Here is a 15,217-nt window from a genome sequence, read left to right as displayed (position 1 = left end):
CGTGGAGGTTACATTCACCGACCGTAGTGCCAAAGATACCTTCTTTGACCACCCTGGCGGAGTGCGCTCCAGGCACTCATAAAAGGCATCTTTGGTCACATCGTCCTTCTATTCCGTCGGGGCGTGGGCGATAATCAGCGATATGTTGAAGAACCTCGCTTTGATGTGGATTGTGGCTAGACGTTCATTCACCGGAGTGAATGATAGTACTCGGCGACGGAGTGTCTCTCCCACCACGAATCCGCTCCTTTATATGGCCACTGTAGTAAATGCCACAAGGACCTGCTCGTCTCTGTCCTTGTCCCCTCCATTGCATTTCTTGGACGGCGGTGTTGTCAACTTTTATTTTCACGAGGACATCAACCAACTGGGCAGTGGCGCCTTCCCAATTAAGGGACCGGACATTCCAGGTGCATGTCCTCAATTGGTAGTCCTTATTTCGGGTTCTGTGGTCGTCATCAAAAGGGGTGTCTCTCATCCGAGGCTGTTAGTAGTTTTTCATTGGTAGTGTTTTTTTACGTGGAGGGTACCAAACCCAGCGCACCACCCTATGTAGGGGATATTTCGTCTTCTCACTTTAGCTCATCTTCAAACGGATGTTCTTAGGCTACCCAGAGGATACTTGGTCAAAGATCGGAAGTCGTGAGCTGTTTGAGTCACACTTAAAAGAATCGTGTCTGGCCACTCCTAAGTGATCAGAAAACCTTCCTCACTTGCATGAACTTCTTTACATGACTCCATTCTCCTAATTGGATCCACAATGTCGAAATCAGATATTTTCTTTGTATTTTTTTAAATTTTTTTAGGGATAACTGAATTCAAACAGCTTGTAAATACACAAAATTATGAAAATGTTGACATACATTTAATGAGAAAAACAAAAAATGAGTGATTTTGTCATTATGGATACAAATACTTCTTTCGTAAGAGGAAGCACGTCCGTCCGACACAACCTATTATAATGGAATCATAAAGTCAATCACAGATCGAAATGAGTTAATAATTGCAAAAACTCATTACGAGTCTTGTGAGAAAACACTATACCCAAAATAAATGCAATTCCCTACAATCATCTCTAATAAGTGTAAGAATTTGTAATTTACACAATACATACATATAAGTACATATGTTTTGATATTCTTATTGCAGATGCTTTCTAAGACCAGCATATTCATCTATATTATATTAGTGACAAGAGTCCTAATTTATGGATTCACTAAAGTTTCAAATTCAGCTTACCATATTATTCACAATGATCATCCAATTCAAGAAGTGTTTGGATTTCTTCGAGAGAACGCGCCCCGCTATCGAAGTCCGCCTCCGCCACCAATGCTACTTTCAAATAGAATACAAGGGTATGTATGTATAGTATATTTGTATATTGAAGGAGACAAAATAGATTCTTAGGTAATAATATATAAGCTTCGTCTAAATTAAAAAATTTCCAAAATGTTTAATGGAAAAACAAATCAATAATATTTCTTTTTAGCACAACGTCCTCTGCACCCACGAACCCATTTGCTCAGTTCAATCCTTCTTATGGCGCGCATTTCCCCATCGGTGGTGTAGCAATATGTGCCATGGCTCCTCCTACTTGCGAAAATTCGGTATATAGAACCATGGATGGATCCTGTAATCATCTGGATAACCCCGCATTGGGAGTTGCGAATTCAAGGTAGATAGCATTTTGTTGAAATATGTGAAATATTGAATATATTTATATATGTACATATACCAGGTTATTTTTAAGCAACTACATAAACCATCAAATTAAAATTTCAAATTTTTAGGTTGTTACACCTAATTCTTCATATACTGGCTACAAGCTAGGACACAATTTGGTCTCCATCATTCCCATATGATGTTGAAAATTTATTATCAGTGTTGAATGATCAAAATGTGAGGTTCCGAGTATGGAACAAGTAATTTTTCCTTGATATTGGGAAAATTATTACATTTACTAATTTAAGCGATATGGACAATGATTTCTTTTTATATCGCCATGCCTAGTTGATAACATACATCTCAGTTTTACTGCCTCGTTAACTAAATGCATGAAACTTTTAATTGCATACATATGCATGTGTGTTATAATAAGAAGCCTTTGTACCGCTTTTTTTCAATCGTGATAAAAAACGAAATCTATGATTTATCGAACTAAATATATAATCATATTTTGTGATTTTGAGGCAATGTTGTTTTGCGAAATATTGCAAAAAAAATTTTAAAATTTACATGTCACTCACTGTCCCCAAATTTGCCGAAAAGAAACCAAGATGAAAAGTTCATAGGAAATCCCATGCACTATGACGCTGAGTCTTAAAACTTAAGGGGGGAGTCTGCTTAAGAAGCTTTAAAAAAATAGATATATATATTTGTTTTTGCTTAAATCTCTTTAAAAATTATCTAGTTATATATTCCCAAAGTTATAGATGGGAATTCGAAATATTGGTGAAGCTAGAGGGTAAATAGTGTCTAGCAGATACATATATGAGCTCCTGCTTGGGCAGGAAACGATTTCTCGGTTTTTCATTTTTACAATTTTTCTTAATTGGAGAAAAACTAAACATCGTATGGAATTGGGGCAAAGTCTTTATCTTTGCCATTAAATTATCTTTTATTTAAACTAAAAGAACTAAGAAAAGTCAAGTTTGAACATATTTTTAAACAATATAAAGTAATTTTTTTTGGTTAAGGACCCCTTTTTCCAATTATTTAAAAATTTGTAAAATTTTACACTTTTCTTGGAATGTTCTTAGTTTAATTAGAAGATTAATTATTATGCAAATGCACATGCGAGATGCATCGGGTAATTGCTTCCCAAAGCCAAAATATCAAAGATTTCGTATCCAAATGTGTGAAAGATGTTCAAGTAATAACTATAAAGCCTAGAAATTTCGCTTTAATCAAAAATACACAGCTAAAGAGTCGCTTGAGTCTCTTAAGACTTCACCTTCTGAAATTATTGGTRTCATCAAAGAACTTAATCCAAATAATATTTCCCCAAAAATGCTAATTAAGTTGCTCTCTTTGCTCTTCAATGCAAATCCAATTTCATGGAAAAGGTCGCAGATTATCTTGATAGATAAACCTGGGAAAGACTTAAAATAGCCGTCTTCATACAGACCAATCATTCTTCTACCCTATCTTTCAAAAGATTTTGAAAAAGTATTACTATCAAATATGTCTCCTTTCCTCCACGAAAATAATACAATACCGATGTCCGAACATGGCACAATAGAGCAAGTACTAGCGAGATAAGGAAAGTATTTGAGCACAGGTAGTACTATTCAGATGTAACTCAGGCGTTTGATGAGGTGTGGCATGGAGGCATTTTATATAAGATTAGAAAAATTCTACCTTCAGAATTGTATAAAACATTGGAGTCTTATTTAAATAATCGACAATTTGTAGTGAAAGTTTTAGATTTCATATCTGATGAAAGACAGATAAGGGCTGGTGTACCACAGGGCAGCATTTTAGGCCCAACTCTATACGTCATAAATACAGCAGATCTTCCAACAGCTAACAATGTATTAACTTAAACTTTTGCGGACTGGCGTATAAATGTGAATGAACAGAAATTTAAGCAGGTTACAATTTCGCTTAGACCAAAAATGTGCCCGGCAGTAAAAATAAACAATATTTTAGTACCCCAATCGAACAAAGTAACATATCTTGGTGTTCACCTAGATAGAAGACTCACATGGAGAAAACACATCTCTAGTAAAAAACATGTATGAAGATTAGAGCTTTGAGAATGAGAACAGAGAATTGGCTGTTAAATAAAAACTCTAAACTTAGCCTAGACAACAATGTGCTTTTATTTATTGCAGCCATAAAGCCGATTTTTATGTATGGCAGTCAACTGTGGAGTACGACCTGTGTAATTAATATCGATATAATGCAAATATTCAAATCGAAAAACCATACAACAACCCTTGTTCGCTATGGAACATGGGTAATGAAAATATCAATAAAAGCCTTTGTATTCCTATGGTAAAGAAAGAAGTAGAGGAGAGCAGAATAAAGTATACAGGTATATATAAACTCCGAGATCACCCAAACCCATTGGTTAATGCTTTATTACATTCCTGCGATCAAACACGCCTTAAAAGAAAAGATTTACCTGCGTACTAAAGAGCAACGTATCACCAGTACAGCTCAATCAATTGCTTGAGCTTGTCTAATTTTATTTAAGATTTTATAACTTATTGCTAGGCTTAAAAAAAGCAGATCCAATAAATAAAATAATATTGAAAAAAAAAATAAAAGTTTAATATTTTGTGAAAACAAACGAGTAAATCCAGTAAATGACAATAAGTTCGAACACTTCAAAGTTACTCTGCTCTATGAAGGAATCAATCGTAGCAAAGCTACGAATACAAACGACCATAATTTTCTTTCACTGAATCCATGTGAATTTGAAACTTTTGTTACCAGACTTAATTTCTCATTTTCACATTTCGAAATAAACTGGGTAGAAGAAAAAAAAATTAAATTTTGATGAATATTTATAAGTAAAATATGGATCCGCTAACTACCACTCCACGAATTTCGAGCTTCATTCGGAATTGTTCGAATTGTATGATAGCAATTTCATATCTTTACCGAGAAAACAGTATACGCGGGCTTTATGGAGAATAAGAATACTGATGTTACTCCTACATAAATTTTAGTAAAGCTTCTGATAAAATAAACCATTCAAATCTTTTCATCTCCTCGGTTTTTAACCAATATATATAAAATGGGTTGCTTCTTATCTTAGTAATAGAATTCAACAAGTCATATTTAATGATACTCTTGCTGCCAATTCTGTTCTTGTTATTTATTAATGAAATATTGTAAGTATTCAAGAGTTTTGTTATATACTGACGATGTAAAACTTTTGAAATCATATACTTTAAATATTGAAAGATGTCAGTTACAAACAAACATATGTATAGCGGGATTCTGTAACCAGTCTCTCGTGTCCATTTGGGACATTTTTTGGTAAAGTCTCAATTTGGAACTAGTTACTATTCACTAAACAGTCTCTAGCGTTAATCTCAAAATATTGCCTCAAATTTGAGACCCAATGGTTAGGAGATCACAAAACTAAAAAGAACTCTTGTCTGCCAGTTTGAATATACTGAAAGAGATCATCATAGATATTAATCGAATGCCATTTTTTTATAGTTTGTAAGAAACTCAAACACGAAACGGTTAAAAATAAATAAATATTCCTAAATATTATGAAACAAAGTCAACATATATTTTTCTTTTTATTGATAATTATATATTTTGACTATGTTATAGAAAACTTAATATTTGTTTATTTATATTTATTTTCATTCAACTGTAAAAACATCTCTGAATAATGAAATGTAATAGATTTTGTGCCTGTAACTTACAGAATAGTAAAATCTTCTCGAGGCTCAATTTGTCTCTAACTTAAAATCTCAAATTTAGTGACTTGAGACTGTATCACAGCACAGAATCGCACGGTTAAACAACCTAGTTTCTTGGTGTGTTAGAAATGATTACCATAGAACCTTAAAAAATGTAAAACGATGTGGTTTTCACGTAGATATATAGACCCTACTTCATACGTAATAATAAACTTTATGTTGGAGCAAGTATGCAGTTTTGTTTATCTGGGAGTAACTGTGGATCCCATTCTCAATTTTGGTATAAAATTTCTTGTAAAACTCATTAATGACTCAGTCCGTAATATGATATTAATTTTAACGTTCCCGCTCGCTCTACCAGGCGGTTTATACCTTTACTTCTAAAATTTTGTGGAACAAATTTTGAGTTAAACGAACCATTCCGCCGTACATGTCACAGTTTCAATTCTCATTCCAGCACATTTGATCTAACAGTCTCACTTTTTACCACTAAATAAACTATTTCATCTACTCTTAACAAGTAACATTCAAAAATAATAAACTTACTTTTATCTAATTCTTAATTTTTGCTCTTGAAATTTTTGTTTCTTTGGCTGAGCAGCTTAAGATCGCAACGCTTAAAACTATCTTACCTTTTATGACTGGTCTAATTCCGCTCGTTTGCGGATCGCGTCCCTCGCGTCGATTGAGCGGGAGGAGGGTAATCGTTGGGTATTACTATATATATACCCTAAACTTTCGCTGATACTGAGGCCACACCTGGCAAAATTGGTTTCAAGGTCAACAAAGTTGAAACTAAATGTATGCTGATGACCAAAAAAAAAACCAACCAGTATATATAGTTAAAAATGTTAAAGCCTTTACTTACTTGGGCTTCGAACTCCCGTAACGATAACTCAAGAAGCCATTTACAAATAATATTTTAAAAGTATTGAATATTATATTATAATAGTATGTAATGTATACCATAAAAAGAGCGCGAGACTCGATTCATCTTTTTCCTTATTGGCGCAAACACCGCTTTTGCGGTTACAGCCGAGTTTACAACAGTACGCCTGCCATTCTTCCTTTTCATTGTTTGGCGTCAGATCTTTCTTCACCTAGCATAGCCGTTGTCTCGTAATTAACTGAACTATGTCAATATCGTCGTATAACTCCTTCATTTCATCATTCCATCGAATGCGATATTCGCGCGCTGCAAATGCCCAAAGGACCATAAATCTTCCGCAGAACCTTTCTCTCGAAAACTCGTAACTTCGATTCATCAGATATTGCCATGGTCCATACCTCAGCACTGTACAGCTAAAATTAGTGACATGTTGGGTTTGGCCTTTGTTCATCGAGAGAGGACTTTACTTCTCAATTGCCAGTCCGAAGGAGCCTGGCAAGAGTCATTCTGCGATGGATTTCGAGGTTGACATGGTTGTTGGTTCCAAGATAGACGAAATTATCTACGACTTCGAAGTTATGATTGTCAATAGTAACGTGGAAGCCAAGGCACGTGCCGCGACGACTATTTGTTTGAGGCCAATGATATGAATGATCATCGGTGTACGCCAGCGGCTTTACACTTTTATAGAATATTGTACCTTCTCGATTAAGCTCTGCAGCTAAATTACTATCACTATCACTATCAGTAAAGTGAAGAAGTCGCATGATAGGGAACGCCTTGTCGTTTGGTATCGAACGGCTCGGAGAGCTTCCTTACCCTTTGGTGTTGCTCAACGTTAGTTTACACAGTTTTTCGGGAATACAAAATTCAGATATCGGGGCAAAAAGGCAGCTCCTTTTCGTGCTGTCGAAAGCAGCTTTGAAATCGACGAAGAGGTGGTGTGTGTCGATTCTCATTTCACGGGTTTTTCCAAGACTTGGCGCATGGTGAATATCTGGTCGGTTGTTGATTTGCCAAGACAAAGCCACACTGATAAGGTCCAATCACCTTGTTGACAGTGGACTTTAGTCGTTGACACAATACGCTCGATAGAACCTTATATGCAATGTTGAGGAGGCTTATGCCACGGTAGTTGGTGCAGATTGTGGGGCCTCCTTTTTTATGAATTGGGCATAGCACACTTGAATCCCAATCGTTGGGCATGCTTTCGTCCAACCATATACTACAAAGCTGATCATGCTCCTTATTAGTTAGTCTTCGCCGTATTTGAATAGCTCGGCCGACAATATATTTCCCCCACCGCTTTATTGTTCTTTTGACGGGCAATTGATATTCGAACTTTTTCATAGTCGGGCACCGGAACGTCTGATCCACCGTTATCGATTGGGAAATCAAGTTCACCATCTCCAAGAGATATGCTTTCTCTGTCATTCAGTAGGCTGATGAAGTATTCCCTCCATAATTTTAGCATGCATTTGGCATCAGTCACTAGATCGCCTTTTTGGGTTCTACAAGACTATGCTCCGGTTTTGAAAATTTCCGTTAGTCGCCGCATATTTTTGTAGAATTTTTTTGGGCATAACCTATTTCGGCCAGCTTGTCAAGCTCTTTGTACTCACAGATTTCAATTTTCTTTTTTTGTCCGCAAATGTGCTTCGCTTCCTTCTTTAACTCTCGGTATCTATCCTATATTCCGTATCACAACATGATCGATCTGTTTCATGGCTTTTTCATCCTGAGGCAGCAAGATAGCTTGATGAATTTTCTTGTGGTGGAATCTAGTACTGCAGATAACCGGCGGAATCGATCAGCTTCAACCCATTTGGGGATGTTTCTTTGTGGAGGTTGAATTTACCGACCGTAGTGCCAAAGATACCTGCCTTGTCCACCCTGGAGTTAAAGTCATGAAATATATCTTAGGTCACATGGTCCTTTCTTCCGACGGATTGTGCCTAGACGTCCATCCGCCGTGGTGAATCTGCGTATTCGGCAACAAAGTCTCTCTCCGGCACTGAATTTTTGCTCCTATATATGACTACTGTAATAAATTCGACAAGGACCTACTCGTCTCAGTCCTTGTCCCGTTCAGCACACTTCTTGGACGTCGGTGATGTCAGCCTTTACTTTTAGGATATCAACCAGCTGGTCAGCGGCCCTTTCCAAATTAAGGGACCGTAAATTTTAGGTTCATGCCCTTAAATCATATGATGTTTGAATGAATGAATGATGATGAGGAATGCACTGCGACCTTTGGTCTATTGTGCCCTCTCCTTACTCACATTGACTCGCTTAGCCCCAGCCCATTAATGAAGTCCAGTAGACTTCTTGGCGCTAGCGAGGCAATGCGATCCTTATCCGGAAACAACACTCCAAGGGCCTTGATCGATCAACAGATGCTCCGGAGTTTCAGGCTCCCTGTCGCAGAAAAGGCAGTTGGCGCAAACTGATAGGCCCATGCTGTGCAGATGCCTATTCAGCTTACAGTGGCCAGTATACCATGCGACTAACAGAATGAGTTTGCTCCTGGGGAGGTTTATTACGATTTTAAACCTTTTCAGGTTGTAACCTCCCATTAGCAGCTTAGCTTGTCTCATACCATGAGTTTGTTGCCAGTGCTCTTCCCTGCCTACTCTTTCCTTTTTTCGAAGCAGCTCCTTCATGGTGTGGGGTGTGTTCCCGTAAAGGGTTCGGGTCCTACCATCCTGGTGGATGATAATTGTTTATGACCACTCCCAAATGAATGGCGCTTAGAGAACTTGCACCACTCACAGAAACAAGTCGCTCGAAAATGTTGGACTTGACTCTCTCAAGTGATCGGAGACAGCTGACTATCCGCTCGTTTTTTAGCTACGAACGCTATCTATCGAATCCAGTCGGTGCGCGCACGGTCCGAAGTACAGACGCGACGGAAGAAWATCAGTCCTATTTCTATCGGGTCAAATTTCATGCAACATATTCTTAATTTGGTGAGATCTGATAATTTTAAGTGTTGATGAGATTGAAACAGTAATGTGAGTCAAAAATAGAGCTGATTTTTACCAACAGAACACTTCTCAATACTCATTTGATTTATAGCCCTTCGACGTTGTCTGCAACTACAAGAGACGTTGAAAAAGTTACTTGTGTCGATATTTTTGAGGTATATTTGAATTTCTTTCTAGTAAGTTTTAGTGTAAATAATGTTAATTTTTGAAAGTATATGATAAACCGAAGAAATATTGCTCCTCTTAGTTTAGATGTATAACCACCAAATACTTAACTGGTACAATATTTTAGGTACGGACGCCTTTTAGCACCGAAATACGGAGATGGAATTTCATCACCAACGCGCACATTAATTGGAGAAGATCTGCCAAATGCGAGACTTATTTCACTTGTTGTCTTCGGTGAGATGGACGTTCCGGATCCGCAATTTACTTTAATCAATATGCAATGGGGTCAGATAATGACACACGATATGAGTATGCAGGCAGGAGGAACGCAAGCCAGTAAGCAATCTTGTCGTAGAAAATTTTTCGTTTTACTACTGTTTAACATTGTTATATTTTCCTACAGGAAAACATCCAACTCGATGCTGTACTGACGATGGTCGTTTAATAGCATCGAATGAAGCTCCCACAACATGCTATCCTATAATTGTGCCACCCAATGATCCCGCATACTCTCAAATAGGAACTGAGTGTCTGGACTTCGTGCGAACACTAACAGATCGTGACATTAAATGTCTATATGAACAAGGCCCAGCAGAACAGTTGACTGCTGTGACATCATATGCTGATCTCTCATTAGTTTATGGAAATTCTATACAACAAAATAGTGAGATACGGGCTTTTCAAGGCGGTCGCATGTCAGTTGATCAAAGGAATGGTGCAGAATACTTACCCCCTTCTCGAAATGCTTCTAGCGATTGTGATTCTGCTCCACCTGGGGAGGTCTGTTATCAAGCTGGTGACATTCGTGTAAATCAAAATCCTGGTTTGGCGATTTTACATACTATTTTACTCAGAGAACACAATCGCATTGCCGATGTACTGGCAAAACTTAATCCTCATTACAATGATCGCACACTATTCCAAGAGGCACGCAAAATAAATATTGCTCAATACCAACATATTAGTTACTACGAGTGGTTGCCCATATTCCTTGGATCCGAAAATATGTTAAAAAACAGACTAATTTACAAAACCTCATCCAAAAATTTCATTAACGATTTTGATAGCGCAATTGATCCATCAGTCTTGAATGAACATGCGACTGCTGCTTTTAGATATTTCCATTCACAAATAGAAGGTCGTCTTGAGTAAGTAAAATTTTTTGGTTTATATGTACATTGTGCATATTCGTGTAAAATATATCAATTTTAGTTTGGTTTCTGAATTGCGATCAGTTTTTGGATCACTTCGCTTAAGCGATTGGATGAATCGGCCATCCATAATTGAGGTCGGCGACAATTTCGACTCATTAACCCGAGGCCATTCAACACAACCCGAGGAGCTTACCGACATCAATTTCGACAGGGAGGTATGTACTAATTTAGTTTAGATTTCGAATAAATGGTTTGTAAGTAATTTTTTTAACAAATGGCAATTTATTATTTGTATTGAATTAAGTATTTTAAAATATTTGAAAGCAATATTTTTTTTTGTTAACAATGCACGTAATTTTATGATGTTTAAATATTATTTCATATTGTTTTTCTGATATTCAAGAAATTTGCAAACGAGAGAACACTAGAATTTTATTTCGAGAGAAATCGTAAATTTGTTCTGCTCAAATGTTTGTTTGCATATAATGTGAATGTTAAATGGTTACATTTTGGTAAACTTTTATATCTTCTATATCAGACCCGGTAGTTTAAATCGTTCCCTACCGTTCGTCTATACATATCTTACTTTTCTCAGACCTTAATGAAGAAAAAATCTCTGAAACTGATGCCTATTTTAAAACGAAAAGCTAGACTTCCTAGTAGTTTCCAACTGAAAAAACGAATTGTCAAAAACATTGTTTGCCTATATTCTCAGATAAAGCACTTCTTATTGAGACGCAACATGCCTTTCGGTAGTGATTTGAGAGCAATTGATATCCAGCGGAATCGGGACCATGGATTGGCGTCTTACAACGATTTAAGAGAATTTTGTGGAGTAAAGAGAGCAAATAGATGGGAGGATTACAGCGATCTTATTGAACTCGATGTATGCATACCTCGTTGAAAGTAAATAGGATAAAATATAATTTCTCATTTTCAGGTTATTGAAAAAATGAAAACCTTGTACGCAAGCCACGAGGATGTGGATCTGACGGTGGGAGGAGCTGTGGAGGCTCATGTGGCTGGCACACTTGCTGGTCCTACATTCCTCTGTATTCTTACAGAACAATTCTATCGTACACGTGTTGGCGATCGTTTCTGGTACGAAAATGGTGGCTCATTAACTGGTTTTACTGAAGGTAATATTTTTTTTATTATGATAATGCCATATAAAATAAATTTAACTTTATTTATTATAATAAGTTGTCTATGTAGTTAGTTCGTTTGATATCAGTTTAAAAAGTCAACCATGAAATATAAAATCTCAAGTTCCAGAAAAACCGTGTACAACTCTATTACAGAATATTATTTATTTATTATTTCGGAGATTCAATATCAATTAAGAAAATACAAATTTGTATATTAATCAAATTCTTTTCGAATATACAAATTTATTTTGTGAGAAATCTTATAAAAATAAAACACATATACATTTGCTCTTTTTGTGCAAAATAATCATAGATTGATTACTGACAACTAACGATGTTCATAAGAATAGGAAACTCCAACCCTAAAACCAATAGCATTGATATTTTTTCCAAGGTTAAAAAATATGTGAAAAATCTATCAGAGGTGTTGTGGAATCCAAGACAGAATTGCTTAGCTGTCAGAATTGCAAACCAATTCCGATTATCAATGGTGTCACAGAATCTGATTGGATTTTCGTCTTTTCGAACATACGAATCAGCTGTTACTAATGTGACAAAACTTGAAAATGAATACATTTGGAAGCAATCCTATTCAAGTTTTTAATGAGTTCCGAATTTAAGAAAGATTTTAAGAGATAACATTTATCGAATGAATAAAGACGCATGTGGGTGTTAAATTACGTTTATTTCGTTTTTTAAGTCTTATTTAAGGGGGGAGCCTATTTTAGTTATCTTTAATATATCTTTAAAAATTATCTAAGAATAGGGATAGAAAAAAAGGCTGAGTTCCAAGTTACATGTTGCTTTGCATTGTTGCGATACCGATACCGAATTTATACAATATCAACAATGCAACCGTACTGCTTTGTTTCAATTTGCTTTGTATCAACTTTGACATTTTGTGACAATGAACAGTGGATCCGCTTGTATAGAACAGCGGCCAAAATTTTTTTTTTTTTGACATAGCGGGTTGAAATTCTTTCCAAAAAAAAAAAAATAAGATAAGAAATTATAAAAAAAATTTGACAAATCAAACGACTATATCCAATAGTTCCCATAGGAATGATCGAAACAAACATAATAATTTTTTGTTTTTGATAAAATTGAAATTATTATTTTTTATCTACATTGCAGTTATATTTTTAGAAAAATGTTGTTTTACATATACATACATATCATCAAAAATCCAACAAAAAAAACAATAAAAGAAAAATTAAGGAAACAAAAATTATATACAATCATCTAGTAATTCATAAACAGATTTCAACAAAGTCGACTTGTCTCTGTCCTGTTACAAAGGGATCTGAGCGCAACAATAGTGCACTAATGATATCTGTGTTTGTTAAAGTACGCGACACTTTCCGACTGTGCTGAAGTCTACATTTTTTAATTCCTTGTTATTGGACTCTGCAGCTTCTTCCCAAAGCTCTCCAATCGACACTAATGCATGCTCTATCACAGCAGAACCATGTATTAAAACCTTGTGAWCGGTTGCCGGCAAATAGTACCATGGATATGCAGTTATCAGATCTTTAGCTGTATCCAGCGCGTAGAGTTTACATTTCTCCGCATTAATTTTATACCCAGATGCCATGGCTTGCAATAATGTAGCACACCTATGAATCAAACATTCATCAATTCCTGTGATTTCGGAACTCAAGGCTGCATTAGAAAAGAATTTTCTTGCGATATTTCCATCGTTGGCCGATCCTCTACCTCCATCTCTAGGTTTGTCCACTATTATACCCATTTTTTCGCGAAATTCCGTCTGAATTTTGTTTTTTATCTCCARTACTTTACTTTTCTTCTCTGTGTCTCTTACTTGCCACATTTTGACCTCTAGTTTATATGAAACATGTAAAAAGTATTCAAAGAAGCGTATGTATGAATGCAGTGGGGATAAGCCAAATTCATAAAATGTTGTGCGAACTTCTTTACTCAAAYATTTTTGAACATCGTTCATTTCTGTTGGCCGTGCTGTACATATATAACACTTTGCAGAGGAARATTCGCTGATCGCGTTGCACACTTTTCCATCTACCATAGTAAGGTGSAAGTTATGTGTAATAACTATTTTTCTATTAGGTCTACAGTAACGAGTCGATGATGGTCGGGGGTTTTTCCAAATTATTTGATAATCTATTTTCGAAACTAGTTGGAGAGGTACGTATGATGTTACAAGCTTCTATCGTTCAAATCACTGGATGAAAACTTTTGCTTATACTCGCTATGTAACGTACATCCGACAAAGCCCCATTTTCCAATTAATTGCTAACTGCATTCTCAGGAATAGTTTCAATTGGTTGGTCTGAAGCTCTATTATACTAGATGCTGTACTGTTAAGTAAGCTTTGCAATTCGACTTCCGCATGAGATTCGTCTACAAAAATATTGTGTGGGTATCTACTTTTTTTTTAATTTTGTATTTTTTGATAGCTTAGAAACAAATCAAAGGAAATTTTGCTGTTCACAAAATTTCTTATCAGCAAATGCTGGTGTTTCGATATAGAGGTCTCCATTAAGAGTGAAATAACTTCAATGGGATCTGTTGGCAGAATCTTTTGATTCTGATGTTCATTGCGTAGAGCAGAAACAGCGGACTCATCTATTTCACTCAGTTGAGCTATACGACGTCGCATAGTTCTCGTTGAAGAGTCAGCAAAATCCAGTTGAGGACGGCCACGATGAGTTCTTTCCTCGATCTGCTGCGATTTACACTGCGTGCGTTTTAACAAAATCGATTCCTCTTTATTCAGSCMACYAGATTGGTATTGAAGCACTAAAGATTTTTTGCGTTTTCAATTCTTCCAAAAAGTTGAAACTGTTCTACAGATGTTCTCAACTTTTTTCGACAGATCGCTCAACTCTGTAATGTAGCCGTTGTTTTGAGTATTCCCCTGCACAACTAAAATCAATTTCKTCAGTTTATCTGATTTGGTTCCGTGTTCTGTGCACCATATATTCAAAATATGAAGGCGTTTAAACACACACTTATGGGAAGAACCTACATCAAAAATTATTCAAAGGAAACATAAACAAAATTTAGATATTTATTTATTAAGAGTACAAATATACACAGCTACAAAAGACGAAGACAGACCAACACAGCACAATAGACAAAAGGACAACTTAAACGGCCTTAGTATTTTTACGATTATACAGACATCTGCACATTTCTGCAGATAAGTTTAACACATTCAAACCTTAAAAGTAAGATAAACATAATGACATACAAACCAATTTCTGCATTTTCTTGAAACACAACTAAAACTTCAACTAAACATAAAAAAGACGTTCACAAAATACACAAAATAGATACTATCGATAAAATTAGTTTTTCATGAAATACTTTACAAGGATGTTAATTATTAACATCTCAATTTAAAGTTAATGCCTTCAACTTCAAAATGCATTTTAAATAATCCAATTCCGAGCACTCTAGCAAACGTTTGATCTCTTTGAAGTTCGATTTTAATTTGACA

General features: G+C 35.9%; 2 protein-coding genes across 3 annotated transcripts in view; one reads left to right on the top strand and one right to left on the bottom strand.

The window, feature by feature from the left end:
• Window positions 1–1,149: 1,149 nt before the first annotated feature.
• LOC108975214 (peroxidase) overlaps window positions 1,150–15,217 on the top strand; it is a gene marked incomplete at its 5' end in the record, with an annotated part of 19,748 nt that continues 5,680 nt past the window's right edge. Inside the window, 7 exon segments of the mRNA XM_018943561.1 lie at window positions 1,150–1,355; window positions 1,490–1,675; window positions 9,559–9,770; window positions 9,838–10,582; window positions 10,647–10,803; window positions 11,304–11,474; window positions 11,529–11,727. Coding sequence (XP_018799106.1) covers window positions 1,150–1,355; window positions 1,490–1,675; window positions 9,559–9,770; window positions 9,838–10,582; window positions 10,647–10,803; window positions 11,304–11,474; window positions 11,529–11,727 — 1,876 coding nt within the window.
• LOC108975215 lies at window positions 12,978–15,140 on the bottom strand. Of its 2 annotated transcripts, none has more exons than XM_018943562.1 (2): window positions 15,085–15,140; window positions 12,978–14,739 (listed from the first exon to the last, which is right to left on the bottom strand). In XM_018943562.1, exon 2 carries the CDS (start codon window positions 13,778–13,780, stop codon window positions 13,079–13,081), a length of 702 nt encoding a protein of 233 aa, XP_018799107.1. In that variant the 5' UTR covers window positions 13,781–14,739; window positions 15,085–15,140; the 3' UTR covers window positions 12,978–13,078. The 2 variants fall into 2 exon arrangements, with proteins under 2 accessions (XP_018799107.1, XP_018799108.1); XM_018943563.1 differs by lacking the exon at window positions 15,085–15,140 and adding an exon at window positions 14,973–15,035.

Source organism: Bactrocera latifrons, unplaced genomic scaffold, assembly GCF_001853355.1.
Source record: "Bactrocera latifrons isolate USDA-ARS-PBARC rearing strain unplaced genomic scaffold, ASM185335v1 scaffold_629, whole genome shotgun sequence".
Classification (NCBI taxonomy): Eukaryota; Metazoa; Arthropoda; class Insecta; order Diptera; family Tephritidae; genus Bactrocera; species Bactrocera latifrons.
This window is presented reverse-complemented; position numbering and strand designations above follow the sequence as displayed.